Source organism: Anguilla rostrata, chromosome 3 (assembly GCF_018555375.3).
Source record: "Anguilla rostrata isolate EN2019 chromosome 3, ASM1855537v3, whole genome shotgun sequence".
Classification (NCBI taxonomy): Eukaryota; Metazoa; Chordata; class Actinopteri; order Anguilliformes; family Anguillidae; genus Anguilla; species Anguilla rostrata.
The window spans coordinates 5,367,052-5,389,181 of NC_057935.1; the positions used below are offsets into that span (position 1 = coordinate 5,367,052).

The window sequence follows — 22,130 nt, forward strand, 5'->3', positions numbered from 1 at the left end:
AGATGAATAGACAGACAGACAGATAGACAGACAGACACACACGCATACACACAGACACAGACACACACACACACACCTCCATGCACACACACATATGCGCGCACACACACAGACACAGGCACGCAAAACTCTCAACGTTTGACGTAGCCCTGTACCCAAACCTGTAACACCACTTCTTAATTAAGATATAGTTTCAAAAACAATGAAATTATACTGTAGCTCTCTTTTCGTACAGTAGGTGGTGTCCCTGTCCTTTCGTATTCAATCAACCGGCACTATTTACACCATCAGTGAACCAGAGTTCCTGATACCAGCGTCTTCACATCCCGATATAAATGACGGGAAATAATCCTACTGGTGGCGTCTCAACAAAGCGTGCCGTAGAGGAGTTCTAGAAGGGCTGCCATGGAAACGTGGCATGAAGCGCGTCACTGAAGGCAAATCAGCGCCTAGATTTAATAGACAAATTCGCGGGCTTTGCAGGTGGCGCAGACCGGCACTTGCAAAATGGACCAATCAGGGCACGAGGAGGTAAAACCATATGCAAATGAGTATACGGTGTGGCCAAAGCAGGCCGACTGTACGTTCCATACGTGACCCAGCGCCGCAGTGAGTTAATCATTCATTTCCCGATTGGCGGCTCTTAAGAATGGAATTGTGCTTTGTCATTGCGATTGTGAGAAATTAACAAAAGTGATAAGAAGGATCTGAGCGCTACGTTACATTACAGGCATTTAGCAGACGCTCTTATCCAGAGTGACTTACACAACATTTTTACATTGCATCCATTTATACAGCTGGATGTATACTGAAGCAATGCAGGTCAAGTACCTTGCTCAAGGGTACAACGGCAGTGTCTTACCTGGGAATTGAACCCGTGACCTTTTGATTGCAAGGCCAGTTCCTTACTACTGATGTAAAGAAAGGAATTCACACACTGCATTGCTGTGTTGATTTTGCTGCACCTCTGTATTGGGTGTGAACAGTCTTCGGCAGAGTAAATTAATTGCGCAATCAGTTGGTATGAATATCGGTATACCTGAGGTACGATATTATAACTGGTCTGGCTGTGAGCAATGATCCAGTGAAATGAATTAGGACGATAAGGACGAATGTTATTTGCATCAGATTAAACCGACACCACACAATTTTTTATTGTACAGTAAACATACAGTAAACAGTATAAACACATTTACACAAGTGCATTTTCATAGTCTGCAGGTTAAACTTTCGAAAGTCAGTCAGCCTGGAACAGCTCGATGAGAAGACTGAGACAGGTGAACAAGTTCAAGAGGAGCGATGAAAGGTCAAGCCATGTAAAAACACCTTTTAATGCACTGTGCCCTTTATATTTGGACCCCACGGTCACTGGCACGAAAGTGCAGCATCATCGGCATGGTAAAATGGATAGCAACAATCGCCGGGGGGGCAACACACGAGGATGATGAAAAAAAACTTCATCACTGGAGACAGAAAAAGTGGAGCCTTCTGTCAGTTCCCTCCAAAAGTCGGCAAACCTCCTGCGATCGCGGCGATCTGGGAACGTTCGTGCTGCATCTGGCCGGACGAGTTGCCTTCTGGTTTCCCCAGATGGAGTTTGGCTTTGGCTTTGGCTTTGGCATTTTCCCCGCTCCGCCAAACAAAACATCCTCCAGCGCGCAGAAAACATCCCATTCCAGCCGCAACGTGGCGGCCAATCGGTGCGCAGGAGTTCTTACGGGAATCCTTTCCCTCTACCGAGGCAGTCGGGCGTGCAGAAGCCTACAGAGGACACTGGCTGCAAGCTGTTACAGATGAAAAGGAAAAAACACAGGAAGGGATTTGTTTCCTTGCGTGCCCAGAAGGCACCGGGGTCTCCGGGGGTTGGGGGGGGGGGGGGCAGGGGTGCAGGAGCGGTCTTTACGGGGCCCGGCGTTCACACATCCACGCAGCACACAGAAGGAACGCGGGCGCTGTTCTCCCTGAGGTGAACGTCCGCAGCCGCGGCGCGAGCGCGTTTTCTTAAACGAGACGATGAAGAATCCGCTCTTCTCCCTCGCCAGTCCGCCAGCGGCAGGGGGGGGGACAGAGGGCGGGGGTCACAGGGTCACGGCGGGGGTCACGGCGAGGTCACGGCGAGGTCGGGCTCCTCCACCTGGACGTTGACGCAAAGCTCCGGCTCCTCGGGCACGTACAGCATCTGCTTCTCCGGGTTCTGTGAAAGAACAAAGGATCGGCTTTCACGGGTCTCTCCTTCAGAGACGAAGAGACCCTGGACCTCGACTAGCTGAAACGGACCTCAGCCACCTTAAACGGGGACCACTAGCCAGCTTAAACGGACCTTAGCTAGCTGAAACGGACCTCAGCCACCTTAAACGGGGACCACTAGCCAGCTTAAACGGACCTTAGCAAGCTGAAATGGACCTCAGCTAGCTTAAATGGCCCACTAGCTAGCTTAAACGGACCTTAGCTAGCTGAAACGGACCTCAGCTACCTTAACTGAACCACTAGCTAGCTTAAACGGACCTTAGCTAGCTGAAACGCACCTCAGCTACCTTAAATGAACCACTAGCTAGCTTAAACGGACCTTAGCTAGCTGAAATGGACCTCAGCTAGCTTGAAGTCCAACACTGCAGGACTGTGGCGAGTTTTTTTTGGGGGGGGGGGGGGGATATATATAAGAACTGACACATTACATGGCTTATTGTGGAAAACCTACAGCTTCTTACAACTGATCCAGTTGTATAACATTCTAATCTAATCATAGTTGCCAGTACTTACCTAGCTATCAACCAACGTTCAGATACAATAATCTAACAAGTAGCAGGACTTATTGATTTTAATACGTCCTCTTAATTTCCTTCATGCTTCACAAGCTACTGGTACCTTCAAGACGCTACAGTGCCGTATAGACCAAATTCAACATACTGTGTCGCTAAATCTATTCAACATGGCAGCTCGTTATGGGAATGAAAAGGTGATTTGTGTTTTGGTGGCTGGAAACAGACCTCAAAGTACAGGCAAAGTACCTTGCTGTGGGGCATAGCGGCATTCTCTGTGAGATGTGAGCCTCCAGCCTCCTTGCTGTTGACCAGCTCTTTGAACAACGTCATTGGGTCGGGGATCTGGGGCAGGATCCAGACGTGGAGTCTTAAAGGAGAAGAGGAGGAACACCGTGAAGACAAAAGGGCCTCATTCACAAAAAAAGGTCCTTAAAAATAAATTCTTACTTTTTTCAAAATAGAAGTTCAGATGAAAAAAACAAAAAAAAAACTACAGCAAACTGAAATGAAAATAAAAATAAAAATGAGTTACTAAAAACTAAACTGTGACTCGCAAGCCTGCCCTTAAAACTTGCATGAATAACGAAGCGTTCTGAGCATATACATCTTGTGCGTTCGCCTTTGCCCCTTTTTTTAAATCTCACTAAAAGGACAAATTCAGACAACGCGCGACGACGGACGGCGGAACGTTCGCGGAAACGTCGGTTAGCGTTCAAATCTGACCCCCGAAGGAAAGCCGTTCGCCACAGCGGCTCGGACCAGCTCTACCCTAGGGCCGCTGCGTCTAGCGCCCGGACGAGCACCAACATCCAGCAGCGAACCGGACAAGGCCCCGCTGCCAAGAGGTACATCTGCGGCTGTTCTGGGAAAGCACGTGGTAGTGTGGGAGCTTTCTCCTGTTTACACTATCCGCTTGGGTGGGAAAGGTTCTGGCTACTGGTTGTCGGTCGCACGAACGCGTCAGAACCGTGTCCTTTGCTCTGGCCGGAGACAAGACAGGAAGCCACAATCCTGAGTGGGGCCTTTTTTTTTTAAACACGCTGCTTAATCGTGTTCAAGTGTGTGAAATCTCGTCCTTCGCCCTCGTCCTTCCCCCCCCCACAACACTGCGTCGTTCTGGGAAAACAAGGCAGTGGAGAAAATAAAATAATGGATAATAATAGATCACGATAGATTATAATGGATCGTAATGGACTGTAATGTAATGTAATCACAAACCATGAAAACCCAGAATGCACTTGGGCCCTTCAAACGCACTGTAGAGAGAGTAAAACTTTCCAACACAATACCTGGATGGTGGATTTAATGATTTAAATATACACTGTGGGTTGATTCAAAAATATGAAAATTGAAATGCCATGAACTTAATCTTTCGCGTGATTGGCCAGGAGTCAATCAATATATTTCCTCGACCTTGACTTAAAATTAAATTCTAGTGTAACAGTTTCCCTCCACAAATAGTTTAGCAAGGTGATTCTGGTGATAAGTGAACTCACCAATCTTGTAAAGAAAAACAAAAAACCAAAACATTTATTTGTGAATCAGTGTTAAGGACAAATATTAATCGAATCCAAGTCACTGTATTAATAAGGGTAATGTGGTTACTGTTTACTTCGGAAGGTCATCAGAGGACCCAACTGTACCCAAAAGCACTTAAACTGACCCTTGTTGGATTGTGCTTGCGACTGTACCATGGAAAGCTTTTTAAAAGTGAGTTTACACAGGACTATACTTTCTCAGGACTATACATGCTTCCTGAATGGGATTACTGCACTTCGCTGCTCCCAGATCTTTGCACTTCTGTTTACATTGTTTATCGCCCTGGACAGGAAGAGCTTCTGCTGAATGCCAGTAAAAGGCCTACCCCCCGCCCCCCCGCCCCCCACCCACCCGCCCACCCACACACACACACACACATACACACACCGCCCCCACACACACACCCCACACACAGACGCACTCCCCCCCCCCCCCCACACACACCCACCCACCCACACACACACACACACACACACCCATCCACACACACACACACACACACACACACACACACACACCCATCCACACACGCACACGCACACACACACACACACAGAGTACATACGAGGACCTGGATCCTTACCTCTTAAAGAAAAGCAGGAACAAGACGACGCAAACTATGACCACGACAGGAATGGCGACAAGGGCCGCGTAAAAGAACCAATCGGATTGTTTTTCGCCTGGAATAACCAATCACAAACAGCACTGGTGAATGTCAGGGACAGGGAGGGCATTACACAGGAACGCACAGCAGTGCGCTTAGCTGGAGTTTCAACCCCAGGGTTAAAGACGCCTACTACACCACACAACTGCATTACAACTGGAACGGTGTGATCCTTATCGCACGGATTGGCACGGCCGTTCCAGTTGCAATGCTGTTCTGCGGTTCAGGAGCTTAAAGCCGAAGAGAGGGAGAACATACCGAAGGTCTGCGTTTCGCTCCAATCGCTGGATCCGGTGCCACAGATGCCCTTGCACACGGCCTTCACCTGCACTTCGTACTGCAGGCGCTGGTCGTACGGGACGTCCACCGGTTTGTCCTCGTTTTTGTACCGCTCCTGGAACGACAAAGCGGACCTTCAACGCTCAGAAGAGAAACTTTTTAGGAATGTTTTTTTTTCTTTTCCTCCTTCTTCAACATTATAAGCCAGCGTTCTGGAACTCCACCGCTGTCAGTCACCAGCAGCGACTGTGACATCGGCATTAGAGTGCTCAGTCAAGAACATTCCAATCACACACCGGCGATCTCACACCTTAAAGGGTTAAACGGGAGGCTCCCTGGGCCAAGAGAACGTACTCAGCCACAGAGAGGTAGAAATTCCAGGTCCAGGAAGTAAAAGTCCTCCCCGGTATTTTGTTCCAGCCACCCCGGACCTGCTAATTCGCACAGCTCCTCGGCCAGGAGGCGGAACTGACCGGTGCTGAGTTCATGGGTGGAAGAAAGCCCTGGCAGGACTTTTACTCTCTGACCCCTGGACGCCCTGCACGCCTGAGGTGTCACAGTACCTGCCAGCCTGCGGACCCGCTGCTCCTGTAGCGATATACGCAGTCCCAGCAGCTGGCCTTAAACCCAGCGGGGGGGTCACAACGCAGCCGCAGCATGTGCCCCTCCACGGTCAGGTTCAGGCTCAGGTTCGGGGGGGAGGGCTTCACTGCAGCGCGAGAGTGTGTGTGTGTGTGGGGGGGGGGTGGGGATGGGGGGGGGGGGTGGTAGAGGGGAGGAGAGAGGGCCAAGGCTGTTAAAAGCAAAACACCAAACAAACCCCAATCCCAAACAGGGCCCCAGATGATGCCATTGCAGACTCTCGTCCCATCATGTTCGTCCCACAAACTGAAATTTTTAAGCTGAAAATGGACTCCTCTCGTACATAGCGCATTATTGGAAATAAACGTTGGACCTGGCGACTTAAAGCTGACTTAGTGTCTCTATGTGCACATGGAATGAGAGGCAGATCCAAAAAAGTGATTTTGGCCACAAAGTTTTCTACCTCAGTATATACTAATTATATTAAATATTATACATATATATGTGAACAGGGGGAAACAAAGTAGCTACAGTAGTCTGTTTAAAGCAATAAAGTACAAATGTTTTGCTACCTGACGACAGTTCTGTCACGTGGCAAGGAAATGATTTGGGAATGTGCTTACTGTGGAGATACGGGTCCACTCTGAAGGTGTTATTCCGCCTGAACGAACCCTGTGTTCCATTGAGGAGGAAGAAGATGTTGTTCTTCACACTGGAGAAATTGAGGAAGTCTCCATACAGGTGACAGCCTGTCTTATCGCGCCCGCTGTACAGGTAGTGGTCACAGTGCAAGGACTGGGGCATGGGCTCATACCTAGGGCATTAAGACTGAGCTGAGAAACAGGCTGATACCGTGCATATACACACACACACACGCGCACACACACACACACACATCCACGCGTACACACACACACACACACACACGCACACACGCACGCACGCACACACAGAAACACATACACACGCACGCACACGCGCACACACACACACACACACACACACACACGCACACGCACGCGCACGCACGCACACGCACACACACGCACGCACGCACGCACGCACACACACACACGCACACACACGCAGAAACACATACACACACACACAGGACTACACACACGCACACGCACATATTCACATTCACACACTCACAACAATCATTCAACAGTCCATTTTCTGGGAGTAACTCAATGGATAATGTCTACCACTCAGGAAATAAATAATTCAGAATGCACTCTGGTCCCTGTAGTTCACGCCTCTCCCATAATTTACAAATTTACAGCACGGCAGCTGTCTCCTGACCCTCATTTGCAGTTCCCTCCCCCACCCTCCCCACTCACCCAGGCCCAGACAGGAAGTAAACAGCAGCGACTCTCACCAGTAGTAGAGCTGCAGGTCTCTGGCCTCGTCTGTCGGGCGCCAGGTGCAGTTCATGGCTCCGGACGTGTAGTAAACGCACCCGAAATCTTTCACCAGCTTTTCTGTGACATCACAGAGGAAAAAGAACTTTCAGGCTGATTCCTGGATGTAAACGCACTCAGAATCTGTCACCAGCTTTTCTGTGACATCACAGAGGAAAAAGAACTTTCAGGCTGACTCCTGGATGTAAACGCACTCAGAATCTTTCACCAGCTTTTCTGTGACGTCACAGAGGAACCTTCAGGCTGACTCCTGGATGGCGTGCGAGCCGGGCCGTACGACCCACTGCCGCCTGCGCTCAAGTGCAGCGGATTAACGGGTGACACGCTCGCCAAAACAGCAGTGCGACGCGGAAAAGCGGCGACGTCGCGGGGCACGCACGCGCGCTGAGCCGCGGCGTCGGAGAGTCGAAGGTCACCTGTGCGCGGAGGGACGGTCACGACCGCCGCGCTGCTGCCGGTCCCGCGCTCACAGCTCCCGGGAAAGGCCCGCACCGAGTACGTCACCCCGTCCTCTGTGTCCCGGCACTCCCGGTGGAAGGTATTCCACGTACACCAAATACCACCCTGCAGAGGGAAACATCCAGGGGGTCACGCAAAAAAACAAACAAACAAAAAAAAAACTCAATAGTTTAAATTTAGGAAAATAAGGTGCTTTGTCCATGGAGCGGCAAAAAAAAAACAAACCACGTGAAGTGTCATGCCTCAATCTGAACCCATATTTCAACTGGAACCTGTGTTTTGTAGGTGTCCAATGACCATGGAATGCACTTTTGTACGTCGCTTTGGATAAAAGCGTCTGCTAAATAAATGCAATGCAACGTGACTCTCGTATTGTTTAGAAGGTCATCGGCCACACCGATTGGTTACCGTGCAACACAGGACAATGTAAGGGTTCAAAGCATCTACGTTTGTACACTCCATCAACCAACACTACAACCAAGGGACTGGCTTCCTACAGCCATGTTGTTTGAAATTAAAATCAGCATTTTCCTGAAGTTTAGGAAAATTTGTCATTTGTAGCGTAGGACAATATCTTGTTTTCAGGAATGACAAACAACTGCAGACAGCATCAGACCTACAGAACCTTCTATGCATATGTATAGTTAAATGCAAAAGTATTGGGACAGCTGAGTTAAATTAGTAATTTTCCCTCTCTACTACTCAAATCTGTATTTTCAAATCAAACAATGACTATGAGGCAAAATTCACAATGTATTTATTTCATGTTTTTTTAAACAGACATTGAACTGTCATTCAATGAGTCAAATTATTTATAAATGGAAAGCTGACACATACAGCTTTCCGTTTATAAATAATTATGAAATATGGTATAATTTGAAACAGCGGATGGCCAATTGTCCCAATACTTGTGCTGACTTAGAATATATATAGCCTATATATAGGATTATACATTCAGAATTTCACAAGTTCCAATGCATTTAAAAAAAAATATTGATTACATTGTTATCGTAATTGTCATTCTGTGGTCCATCACATTTTTAAATATTTTTTTTTTTTCATTTTACTTTCGGTTTGTCGCAGATCGATCCAATGATTGTATTAAACGTTCTGACCACTTCTTCAGACGCCATTTCACATAATGGCTCATCAAACAGGAGTCTTCTCATAAACAGTACCGTTGAATTTACTTTAAAACCCACTTCGGAGCCCCACGTTGATTCAGTTGCTTTGGACAGTTCAGCCTCATTTAAATGCGTCTGGAAAGTAAATGAACACAGCAAAGAAATACGTCGACCCTCACCTGCGTAGTTGCCGTTATTAAGTATTTAACGGCAGGTGCGCTGGCGCTCAAATTCTCCGGCGGGCTCCACCACAAGTTCACGCAGAAATCACTGCTGAAGTTCACGGTCAGGTGAGTCGGCGGAGGGAGCGAGCCTGGAAAGAAAAAACGATGCGCACCGAATTTAAAACGGTATTCATGAACTAAAGTTGCACAGACTTGCCTGGGATCAACGTCCACGCGATTCTTTAAAAATGTCTCACGTGCTCGCGCAGTAATTATTTTTAAACTGTCAAATGAACTCGAACGGAGTTTATATATGATTCCATGAGGGATCAAATGTAGCCTACTCTGTCAGAGTCGATTCTAACATTTTACCGTTCAGGCTACAGGGGTAATCGCAACGATTAGTGAATTTATGTGCAACGGAGGAAGAATAACATTCGGGATTCGATTATGTATTCCTACATACTACTACAAATATACATGCATATATTTGTAGTTAATATTGGTAGAATATACTTGCATTTGTAAAGATAAGCTTATTCGTCAATTGGTCCCAATTACGAATAACTTCACGCCGTAGAGTCATATGACGTCTACACTCCGGCACGGGAATTCAGTAGCCAAGAGGTTGCGATCCAGGGCGACATACACAGGCTATATAGGCTACTAAAGCAATTCAGGTTAAGTAGGCCTACCTTGCTCAAAGGTACAACGACAGAGTCCTAACTGGGGATTGAATCTGCAACCTTAAGATAAGTTCTTTTCACACAAAGGTTGTCCCAGGTGGTAGACAGCCCGCTCGTGCAGATCAATGTGAAATGTACCTCATTTTGGTGGTACCAGAGAAATGCGGTGCTCGACAGATCGAAACGACCGGTCATACATTTGAACTTCTGTATGCCTAAAACATTTGATGACACTGGCAACGATTAATCATTTAGCTTGTTCAATTTCATTTTGGGCGACCAAAAACTCACTCCGTGAATAAAAAGTTAAGATGCGTAGGCTATCGACTGGTCCGGTAGGCTAGGTACTTGAGAGAACAGAAAGAGTTCTAAGAACGCTAAATTCTGCCAGGGAGTTAAATTTCAGCACACCACAGTTCGATCGTAGCATAGGTAGCAAACAGCAGTTTTTTTTCTCCAATCAGAAGTATTTTATTATTCCATTTGAAATAATTATGCTGCACAGTAATTATGAACATGTACAGTTAAATTTACCCCAGCAAAGGCACTTTTCTCACCTGAAAGATTAGATTGTAAACAAATACCACAGTGATACTATATATATATATATGCTATGTGAGCATTAGCCTACTGTAAAAGCTTCGCAACACATCGACGTCACTTGCGGGAACTCTATTTGGCTACAGTTCACGGAATTGCCTTTTTTTCCATTCCCGTATTTCCTATACCTCCAATCGTTTAAAACTATTAAATCGTATTAATTTATTTCGTCCAGTTAAATATACTCAAACTGGCTAGTGTTTTGGAATATTAAAAATTAAAAAGTTAAAAGTAAATAAATAACATTTACCAGTTTCGCTTGGCACCGAAGCAAAAGCCGCCCAGCAAGAAGTAAGTAGGAAAAATCCCTTGAACAGGAGGTCCGCGCTAATCGCCGAGTTCATTTTGTACAATCCTCGGAATTTCAAATAATCTTTCTTGACTTTATGACACAGTGACTCTATTATGGCCAAGGTCGAAAAATAAAATCGTAAATAAAAAGAACACAAGCCATAAAGACGGACTTCCAGAAGCCGTTGATCTTCAGAACTCGAGATGAACAATTTCCGTGTTGTCCCGACAAATTACTAGAGCAACTGAAAACGGATGATGGGAAAGCAGATTAGGAGGAGGGCGTAGGACTGCTGTCGCTAGTAGCCTACTTCGCGGTTAGTTGCTAGCTGTATTAACACTTTCACTGTCGACTACTGTGTGGCATGGTTTTAACTGATTGCATCCGCTTTTATTAACCCATAGACTATAGCCTATTTTTTTTTGAGCATTTAAGACGGTCTAAGTGTTTTCAAAAGTGTGATAGCCTAAAACAGTAGGCTAAACAATTCCCATAGGTAGCGAAAACAATTTTGGAATTGCGAGCAAGTTCCAGAGCACACCCACACCAAAAACAAGGCGTTGCTTTTCAAAAAGCAGTTTATTTTAAAAATGTTTAAAAAGTATCTTTGAACAGGCATGTGAACTAATATACAATGCAATAAAAAGAAAATACACAAAGTAACACAGTCTCTTCAAGGAGTTGCATCAGCACTAGGCCAATATATAGCCTACGAATAGCCTACATACATACGCAATTTATATTTTACAACTTTACATTATATAATAGAAATCTGCATATACTTTGTTTTTTTTTTCAGTGCAGCACTTGTGAAATACTGTATAACAGCACGTAAGTCTAGGTACCTCAAGGTCAAGGGTGATGTTCCTGAGGAGACAGAATGTGCCAGCTGCACGAGACGAAGGGGACAAGTAGCGGGCTACATCATTCCTGTCTTACGCCACATCGGATACAGTCAGGTAAGGATAGCGAAGTAGTTTTCCCGCCGAAGACCCCGTGCAAAGAGCAGTGATTACGCACTTTAACAAAGGGTATTAGGCTACATCCTAAAATCACCCCCCCCCCCCCCTCAACCGATACCCTCCAAATATAGAAACCCACTTTTACCAGGCGTCAAAGTTATTTTTTATTGTACTCCCAAATTAAATAAAAAAACACTGAAAGATAAAAATGCATATAGCTCCAAACAATACTACTTTTCTTCTTCTTTTTTTTTTTTGTGTTTTTGGGAAGGAAACCACGGAATCCGAAACAAACGTCGTCTGGGAAGGAACCACTAGGAATGAAGATTCCAGAACAACCCGTCGAAAGGCCGAATTACAAACGACAGAACAGAGGGAGGGGGTTTTAGCGTCTGTGCTGTGTCGCACACCACACGATCTCAAATGCACAATGTTTTCACGCCAGAAACTGACCCGCACTAGTTGCAGTTGGTAGCACATTAACACCAGGACACTGACCCGCACTTCTAGCAGTCGGTAGCACATTAACACCAGGTCACTGACCCGCACTTCTAGCAGTCGGTAGCACATTCAAATTAAGAATTTTATAGAGCGGGGCTGACAGTTTCCCCGTCATCTCCTGGCGGGACACAGTGCCACACAGGCCGACTCCATTCCTAACAGAGCCAGGCGGTGCGGATTCACAGATCTTCGGGTCATCTAGAGGAGGACCCGTTCCACACATTGCTGATAATCAGCCGGGGCCACCTGCCAATGATCAGTAGAGTCCATGGGAACACACCTGTACAGGCAGCACGATTCCTTAAAATGGCATCAGCGTTACGGGGTTTTGGGTGACAGGCAGTATTTACTCCCCCCGTTCCCATTGTGGCCCTTTGTTGATACGGGACAGCGCCAGTCTGGGGCTGGGCGCCTTCCCCAGCCAAACGCCTGAGTGTTTTTATTTCATTTTATTTTTTTGGCTGCCCTGTGGACGCGAATGTCTGTGACTGAGTGACCGAGTGAGTGAGCGACGAAGTTACACCATTGGTCGGCCGAGTTATGAAGTTACGCCACTGGTCGGCCGGATGAAGTGCGTCAGGTCCAGCAATATGCTAGGTTTTGACCTGGTCTTGTTGTACATAAGATAAGACGGGCAGCTGTTACGCGGCAAGACTGCACAGGTGAGACGGCCAAGTGCCATTCTGCGCCCAGAGGGGCCACTGTTTGCAATCCCATGGCAAAAACCAAAAAAAAAAAAAAAAAAAGTCAATCTCAACAAGTATTTTAGTCACATATTTAGGCTCAAAATCATGTCTGTTACTTTTTTTTCTGAATAAGACAAAAACATTGCCAAGTGAGGTGTGACGGTATAACTCGTTTCAAGATTTGTCAATCGGGTAGGAAAATTTCATTTGTCAAGCAGACAGTAACTTAATAAAAAAACGAATATTTTCTACTTGAGAGAAAAAAAGATTTTAAGTCTCTCTCTTTAAGTCCAAGACTAAAACGCTTGTCAATGCAGACTTTTTTTTGCAAGAACTTGTTTGTTAGCTGCATGTACACCTTGGAAGGCCAACTGAGTTCTACGGTAACTGGAAGTTCTTAGGCTAAGTCATTCACGGAAATGACTAATTTGGTTCCGGAAATGATTAGTCTCTTCCTTAAAAAAAGAACCACACTAAAGTTGGCTAAAGTTAGAGAAAAGGGGATGGAGAAAGTCCTTTCCATCGCCCTGATATACGTGACGAAAGTGAACAGTCAGCAGTTTGGTTTCCTGCATGAGTTTTTTCATGTACAACTTGTTCAAAAGGACAGAGGCACAGAGATACACACACGAACACACATACACACACACACACACACATGCATGCACGCACGCAGGCACACGCACACATGTACACACACGCACGCGCATGCATGCGCATACAAGTGTGCATACGCACACACACACCCACACACACACACAAAAAACACACACACCCAAACGGGCACTTCCAAACAGGATAAGGGTGAAGGGCGTGGCCAAGCCACGAGGAAGATGAAGGAGCTGTGGAGGAGTTGTGGGAGAGAGGAAGAACAGCTTGCATAGTGGCAGCAGTTTGGACCACCATTAATACTTCTGCTACATTCTCATGTGGACTGAGTCTGACAGCACTTTGAAGTGCTTTTGGCTGAAGGTGCTTTTGGCTCATTGTATCTTATCTATGTAATGTGAAAACTACTTTTTTTTTGTAGAAAGGCATCTGGTTGCTATTCGCAGCCAGAGAAGTGATAGTCCTGTAGCCTCTTTTCCGCGTTTACATTTTTACATTCGCTTTGTTTTTACAAAGCCAAAATTTCCAAGTGCTTTGGTTCTGTTTTAATGTGTCATCATCTTCCCTCAGTTGCAGTGGCCCGTAGACTGGGGGCTGCTGTGGGCTGAAGACCCACTTCCTACACCTGGGGTGAGGTCACCTGTGTGCCCCATTATCGCCATGGAAACCGTATGACCCGCGCCTGGGCTTCAGATGCCCCACCCACACCTCTTCGACCCCCCCCTCCTGGCAGCAGAGCGTCATAGTGAACATATTTAGAGGGAAAGACAAATAGAAAAATATCCATAGAGCAATACTGGGTATTAAAAAAAAAAAAAAAAAAAAAAACAAAAGACTGCGCAGAACCATGTAGAACCACTCAGAACCATGTAGAACCACTCAGAACCATGCAGAACCACATAGAACCATGTAGAACCACTCAGAACCATGTAGAACCATGCAGAACCACATAGAACCATGCAGAACCACTCAGAACCATGTAGAACCACATAGAACCACTCAGAACCATGTAGAACCACATAGAACCATGTAGAACCACTCAGAACCATGTAGAACCACTCAGAACCATGTAGAACCACATAGAACCATGTAGAACCACACAGAACCATGTAGAACCACACAGAACCATGTAGAACTGTGCAGAACCATGTAGAACCGCGCAGAACCACTCAGAACCCCGCATAACTGCGCAGACTGACCGGACTATGCAGAGGCTGCCGGCTTTTTTTTCTTTTTATTTTTTTCTTTTCGTTGCGGAGCGACCACGCCCGTAGGGCTCCTCACGATCACGTGAATAAAGACACAACTGGTCAGGCAGGGCCGATGAGTCAGCGGCTGGCACCGCGCCCAGTGCGTGGGCGCAACGCTCTCCTCGCTGCCAAAATGTGCGGCTTCAGTCTCGGAGTGTTGAGAAACTCGCCATGCCAACCCAGAACCGCACGAAGGGTTGGGGCCGAGCGAGCGACTGAGGGACTGCAGGTGAACACCCCGATTTCTTCAGCGGGAGCACCCAGAATGCGGTGAACCGCTGTTGCGACACTGTGCCGAGTCGCCCTAGCAGGGCTGTCCGGCCTGATAGTGCTGCACTATCACGAATGCTGTTTGTTTCCACGTGGTCTCCTCCGGACCGTTCCCCCCAGTCCACAGACCGCAGGTCAGCGACTGGAGACTCTAAATTGCGTAGGTAGGCTGTGTGCGCGGCTGATGGCAACCTGCCAGGGTGTTGCCTGCCTCTTGCCAATGCATGCCAGATAGTGTCCAGCACACCCCAAACCCCCACCGCGCCCCCCCCGGACCTGACGAGGAAAGTGGGTTAGATAATGGAGGGATGACATAATCATGTAACCAAAATGAAATGGGATGTGCCGGGAATGATTGGCCCAAGGCGGAGCTTATCCCTGGCAGTAGGATCCTCTCAGTAAACACAGCAGCATTGGGTGCTGGCGAGCACCATCGACACTTCAAGTGCCCGGGAAGCTGGGGCTTGGGCTCACTGGCGGTGCCTGCAGAGCTGGTGTCAGCGAAGCACTTCTGGAGGAAAAGGGCGGGGCGGGGGCTGGAGGGCGGGGCGGGGCGGGGGGTGGTGGTTTGGGGGCGGGGGGGGGGTGACGGCAGGGTCTCAGTCCAGGTCGGGGGACGTCCCGCTGATGACGCGGAACACGTGCATGGAGTTCTGCAGCAGGGAGCGCATCATGTCCTCCTGGAAGATCTGTGGGGGCCACAACACAAACGCAGGCGCCGGTCAGAGGCCTGGACCGCAGCACGAAACCACACAAACCGCAGGACCAAAAAAAACACAGCGGAACACACACGGTCACCACATCAGCCATGCTCAACTCAAATGGGACAGCAGCTCCCAAATCCCCCCCTCAGGCACCCCCCCCAGCCGGATTCCAGATCTCTGGTGCGCTCCACCTCAAGCACACCTGGCACAACTTAAGGAGGCGCCTGATTAGCTCCATCAGGTGTGCGTCGGGTGGAGCACATCAAACACCTGGATCCGGTCGAGGGCACTGGAGGGAGAGATTCGGGGACCGCTGCTCTAGGCTAGCGGCTTCCGCGCGACAGGCAATGAGGTCTTCGGCAAAACATGCTTCAGTCGTGAGTCACTGAACAGACGTCCAAACAAAGGTCATTCGTTTGAGTTTGTTATATTACCTACGCTGTCCTTATATCTGAGGAGTTGGGCCAGCATGTGTTAGAGAGGAAAGAAAAACAGAAGAGAGAAGTGAAGTTAGACGAATCATCAGGTCTGACAGCAGCGAGCACCACGGAACAGCAGTTTGGGGAAGTTCGCTCGAGCGGATGCAGGTTTGAATCCAGATTGGGGTGCTTTCCTGTGCGGCACTGCCAAAAAGTACTTGAACTTTCTGCACCCAGCCAGTCATACCTGTGTGTTAATTCACCTTTGCTCAGGTGTCTGGTTTCCCCGTGAAATACCTGCGTTTGCACCCCCCCCACCCCCCCCACCCACAGGGGGCTAGCAGCGGCGTCCCTTACTGGCACTGGAGCTGCGTATTTTCCCCAAACCGTTTTGACGAGCACACACGCGCGTGTCTGTGGGTTTTTTCAGTGTCTCTCATTTCTTGGTGAGGACGAAGTTAAAAATATTTCAGAGACGTGCCACGGGCCCCACATGCACAGGAACCCAGAGGGCTCGAACGTGAGATCGGAAAGGTTCGACAGGCGAAGCCGGGGAGCGTAAACCAAACGGGACGAGGCCGTTATGTCTGACCAGGGCAAAGAGACAGACAGTGGGGCACAATGCTTAGGGACCCGGGCCTGTGACTCCAAGGTTGTAGGTTCGATACCCAGGTGGACAGCACTGTTGTTGTAACCGTGAGAGAGGCCCTTCAGCACACTGTACAGCTGTACAGTTGCCTTTCACAACAGAGCGATATGCTGTAGTCATGCACAATATTTTAAAATATTAATATAAATAAAGTTCGCAAATGGAAAAGAAAAGCATGCAGTAATACTTTGGCTCTTTAATCACCAGAGGGTGAATATTTCATGACACAGGATTACTGTGTTGTGCTGGCTAACTGCGCTGAGTAAAACCTTGAGCAGATCTTTTTTTTTTTTACTTCAGTGGGCTCCGGCTGGAGGTCCATGATCTGATTACAGGATGATTTGTCGGCTCAAATAAGTATTTTAAAAATGACCAGCTGGTCCCATTGAGAGACACAGGACTGATGCATTTTTCTTGGATCACCACTATACTAACGGCCTGAACTACCAATAGATATTTTCCATAGTTCAGACCACAAAACACCAGAGCTACCTCAACAGACCTGTTAGGGCCTGGATGGATTCGCCACCCTGTTGAGAATCTTAATTTAAGAATGAAATTCCTAATTTAATTTATCCTTTTCGTCTGCCTGGTGTAGAGTTTGTTGCTCGATTTGAACCGCTCGAGTGAATTTAGCCATGTCATTCGTCCGGAAAACAAGGGTAGAAGCATATACATGACCTACTCTTCTTATCAGACAGAAGATCACACAGTGACTCACATGTTTTTACTCCGTACGCTTAACTGATGGGCGAAATGCGTCAGTAGTGTAGGCTAAGTAATCTCAATCGCATCTGATAGAGGGCATTTGCACAACTGGCCATTAAAATTTTTTTTTCTGTTTGACGAGACACTCAGCCAATCAGCATAGTGGAACCTGGGTCCCAGGAAAAAGATTTTGGTGAGCAGGAGATGGGACAAAATTCTTTTAGCTTGTCCGGAATCTCAAGTTGTTGTATTGGGGCTGGGTGGGGGTTGGGGGGGGGTGTGGGGGGTGCTACCAGACAACCCCTCGCTGAAACACAGCAAGAACCCTGTGGAGCGTCTGCAAACGCAGCTGCACTTTCGGTCAATCTGCAGAGTCCATTTGCTGGGGTTCAGACCTCGGGTTTTGACCGCGAGGCCACATGGCTGCATTACTGCATCGCCGACCGGAGCAGCTCAACCGCTACTTCTCAGATTCGGACAGCTGTTCCCGTTGGTAATGCAGTCCTGTGGTCTGCCGATGCTTGCTTATCATCGTATTTACTGGGTCATTGCATTAGTTTGTTTACTAGACCTCAGGAGACCCTACTGGATGAGAATACGTTGTGGTATGTGAGCCATATGGCGGGGGGGGGGGGGGGGATTAGGATCATTCCAAGGGCCCTGACTGGAAGAGGCCTTCAAAAAAATTGTGCTGTAATTGTGCAGGGATGGGGCAGCCTGGGGTGGTGGGCCTCCAATGTAATGTGTTTTTCATGGGTTGCCCCTGCCAGAACGCACTCTATCTACGCTCCTGCTTATCAATTTTGCTTTCAAGGAATGCTGCACACGAGTTCAGCCGCTAACATGAGGGCTAGCATCGCCGCTAGCGGTCCACAGTGCAGAATTGGAGGAGGAGGTCCCCACAGAGTGGACAGCAGCCGTCCCTCACCTGCTCATGGATGATGTCAGACAGCTCCTTCACCATGTCCTTGAAGTTGGCCTTCAGCCCTTCCTGGTACTCAAACTGATCCTCTTTGATGAGGCGTTCGTTGATGTCCAACGCCACACTGCAGGCCTGGACAAAACTCCTGCGGGGGGGAGGGGGAGGGGGAGGGGGAGGGGGGGGTGGGGTGGATGGGAGGAAGGGGTGGGGGTGGGGGGGGGGGGGCACATCACGGGATCAGGAACCAGCCACTGCTCACCCCTCCTCGTCCCATCTTTCCATAAACACTGTGAAGCTAGTCCCCTCTTTCTCTTCTCTTGAACTCACAAGAACATCCACCGTAAACACAGAGCACTGCCAAGACCTTCTTGATGCTTTCCTTTTTATGGGAAACCCTTACGGCTTCCAAAAAACCCAAACATCTAGCCTCGTCCAGAGTGCTGTGTTTCCACGGCAACCAGCGGCAAGTAAGGACAATAATAGTACCTTCTAATAGCCACAATGGATCAGCATCATTAGAGGGAAATATCGTTGGTCTGGGAACAAAAACCTCCAGGACGGAACTCTGCGGGCCCATTAATCTTCTCTTTGGAAGGGTCAGAATAGGCACAGAGCTGCTGAAACTATTTATCATGTCGCCGCCTAGTCCTTCTGCTATGGACAGCCATCGCTGCCGAAATGTCTTAAAATACGCCTCTCATCGCGGTTATTTCCGACTGCTTACAAAGCAAGAAAAAAAAATATATCAACATAGCATTATTGCTCGCTTAAACACACTTGAAAGAACCTCGGCCAATAGCACGGCAGGAATTTATGTAGATTTGCATATTGCACCCAGGCGTGTGTCGCTGCAATGGCATTCCCTGAGTGTGTTCACACGTTCTGTTATACTCTTGACATTGTGATGCACCCCTTAATCTAATCTAAGCTTGGCTTTCCATGCATCTCAATCACCTCAACATGTCAAATTTTAACACGTCAAATTTTAACAAAATTGGTGTGTTTACACGGTCAATCTGTTCATCTAGCGACACACAGTTTTTCCCTGTTTTACACACCAATTTTTGCCAGTTTTTTTCAATTTTGTCAAGCGGTCCAAATTTTAAGCGAAGCCTTTTTTTTTTTGGCACCGCTGGTTTTCCCTACTCCACCACACCCGCTTACCAAGGAAAATGACCTCACCGGAAAATGTCCTTCAGCTCCTTGACCTTCTTACTACTGTACTGGCTGGACTTGTCATCGTGGAGGAAGGCCTGGGCGTAGGCCATCGGACCCGCGTTCACCTGGAGGAGAGACGCACACCTCCGTGAACCCACCGATCAGACACAACCAATCGATCCATTCACCAGATTCACTCGTAACTCATCCATCCTCTAGCGTTTACCCTTCAGACACAACGAATCAATCCAGGTCAGAGGTACATGATGCAGTGCTAGTGCTGGTGATGTCAGAGGTACGTGCACGCAGTGCTGGTGATGTCAGGGGTATGTGCACGCAGTGATGGTGATGTCAGCGGCACGTGCATTCAGTGCTGGTGATGTCATAGATATGTGCACGCAGTGCTGGCGATGGTGATGTCAGCGGCACGTGCACTCAGTGCTGGTGATGTCATAGATACGTGCATGCATTGCTGGTGATGTCAGGGGTACGTGCATGCAGTGCTGATGATGTCATAGATACGTGCACACATTGCTGGTGATGTCAGAGGTAAGTGCACACAGTGCTGGTGATGTCATAGATGCGTGCACACATTTCTGGTGATGTCAGAGGTAAGTGCACACAGTGCTGGTGATGTCAGGGGTACGTGCGCGCAGTGTTGGTGATGTCAGGGGGTACCTGCACAGAGACGCAGCCCTGCAGTTTGAGCTGCAGCTGGATCATGTCCAGCTCGGGACTGGAACACAGCTTCTGCAGCTCGGTGGTGCGGTCCCTCATCTCGTCAATGGCCACATCGATGGGCTTCAGCTCCACCTGCTTCTCCGCCACAACCTCCACCCTCTTCTTCACGTAGGGGAACGTGTTGGCGGCTGGGGGGGGGGGGGGGGGGCAGATGACAAACCTTTTCTTGCTTATTTCCGCATGTCATCTGAGGAGCTTTATCAAAGGGGAAGCTCGGTTCAGTAAGAACAGCTATGAGATGACTGTAAATGGGCGACATAGCTCAGGAGGTAAGACCGATTGTCTGGCAGTCGGAGGGCTGCCAGTTCAAACCCCGCCCTGGGCGTGTCGAAGTGTCCTTGAGCAAGACAACTAATCCCTAACTGCTCTGGCGAATGAGAGGCATCAATTGTAAAGCGCTTTGGATAAAAGCGCTATATAAATGCAGTCCATTTACCATTTTACCATAAATGGAGAGCCAAGAGGTCAAGAGCACTTCCTGGCTCTAGTACACTTGCTCTGTACTATTTTACATTACATGCAGAGCATCAGCAGAAGCTTTTATCCAGAACAACGTACACAGCTTTCAGTCTTTAGATACACTCCATTAATACAGCTGGACATGTAGGCAGAGGGAGTTCACATTAAGCACCCTGCTCAACGGTACAATGGCAGTGCACCACCTCGGAGTGGAACCCGCAACCTCTGAGTTATAAGGCCCTAACGGCCATACTACACTAAACCACACCTATTTAATCATTAAACCTTTCCATGGAGGTGGTTTGCGGCCGGATCGGATTCCTAAAATGCTGAAAACACTTTGTAAACATGCTTTGTACAAACACCGAGGCTGCTTTACTTCACTTGAAGCCCCTGTCCGGGAAATGACATTTGTGTTACAGCTTAACCTCGAAAGCTGACAAATTGACATTTGACAAATATCAAGCTGGAGGTTCAACAAGTTTTTTTCTGGCTTTGCGCGTGCACCCCAGAACGAGCGCCCGGTTTGAAATACTCAAACGCAGCGAGTAAAGGTCCCGCACAAACGAATGCTTGCGAGCAACGGAATGCAAACGCCGCAGACAAAGCTCTCAGGGTTACATTGTTTCTTTTTCGTCCCAACAACCGCAGGGCGCAGCGGTGCGCTTTGGCAAACGACCCGCCCGCGTTGGCTTTTCGCCTCTCCGCTCTGTCCCTGTCCCGTTGAGGCAGAGCAGACGGCCCCCGGCGTCCGTCGACGCGCTCGCGGGACGCGTCAGCGCGCAGGAATGAGAGGCACGCGGGAAGCGCTGGCGCCGCCCAAACGCGCAAGACGACGAAAACGGAGCGAACGCGGAAATGCCCCCCCCACCCCCACGTCCCGGCCCGGCCCCTCTCCCCCCCAACGGACACATTCTTTACAGACCCGGCCATATCCCCGCCCCCTCCCCCCCCCCCCGGAGGTCTAACCCGCACAATAAGTAGCTGTTATCACATCTTTCCCCGTGGCCCTGTCATTCAGTCACCATTCCTGCATGGTAAAAAAACCAAAAGATAAGTACTGTTAGTCCTATTTACAGTCTTATTTATGTTTTTAAAGTATCACCAACACTGTGAAACAGTCTGACCTGATTCAAGATCCGCCAAATGGGGTAAGAAAATTTCACTTGTCAAGCCAGAAGCAGCTTTTCTAATATTTTTGACTTCAGAGAAAAAAAAAGAAAGATTCTAAGTCTCATTCTGAGACCAAAACACGTGCAAGACTTTTTTAAATTTTTTTTTTTTTTTTGCCGGTGTGGGAACCGGTACCTTTGGAAACAGGAAAGTTCTGCATTTTTAACCAGAACTCTGCCTTCCTCTGTGAGGCAGATGGAGAGCGGGCAGGAGGGGGCTGGGTGCGGTCAGGTATGGTGAGGTGTGGCGTAACTCGCGATTGCACATCCGTTTCCACATCCTTCCCCGTTTCTACTTCCTCCCGTTTTCTTGCAAAACTTCGTTCTTCGAAAATTTCATCTGGC

At 48.2% G+C, this 22,130-nt stretch overlaps 2 protein-coding genes across 2 annotated transcripts in view; both read right to left on the bottom strand.

The window, feature by feature from the left end:
• Positions 1–1,129: 1,129 nt before the first annotated feature.
• Positions 1,130–10,920, bottom strand: il13ra1 (interleukin 13 receptor, alpha 1). The gene is made up of 10 exons (XM_064325655.1): positions 10,534–10,920; positions 9,013–9,146; positions 7,667–7,814; positions 7,208–7,310; positions 6,450–6,640; positions 5,808–5,953; positions 5,224–5,359; positions 4,885–4,981; positions 3,009–3,129; positions 1,130–2,194 (listed from the first exon to the last, which is right to left on the bottom strand). The coding sequence occupies exons 1-10, from the start codon at positions 10,625–10,627 to the stop codon at positions 2,099–2,101; spliced, it is 1,266 nt and encodes a 421-aa protein (XP_064181725.1). The 5' UTR covers positions 10,628–10,920; the 3' UTR covers positions 1,130–2,098.
• Positions 10,921–15,311: 4,391 nt separating this feature from the next.
• The window catches only part of dock11 (dedicator of cytokinesis 11), a 77,586-nt gene continuing 70,767 nt past the window's right edge, over positions 15,312–22,130 (bottom strand). Inside the window, 4 exon segments of the mRNA XM_064325647.1 lie at positions 15,312–15,542; positions 18,262–18,400; positions 19,438–19,538; positions 20,092–20,282. Coding sequence (XP_064181717.1) covers positions 15,453–15,542; positions 18,262–18,400; positions 19,438–19,538; positions 20,092–20,282 — 521 coding nt within the window. The 3' untranslated portion in view covers positions 15,312–15,452.

Bases quoted from the DNA above. Each gene is read 5' to 3' on its own strand.
- il13ra1 (XM_064325655.1), bottom strand. From the start codon at position 10,627: ATGAACTCGGCGATTAGCGCGGACCTCCTGTTCAAGGGATTTTTCCTA. The intron at 6,641-7,207 runs GTGAGAGTCGCT...TTAATGCCCTAG, and splicing joins GACCTGCAGCTCTACTACTG to GTATGAGCCCATGCCCCAGT. The intron at 4,982-5,223 runs GTATGTTCTCCC...TGGTTATTCCAG, and splicing joins GAGCGAAACGCAGACCTTCG to GCGAAAAACAATCCGATTGG.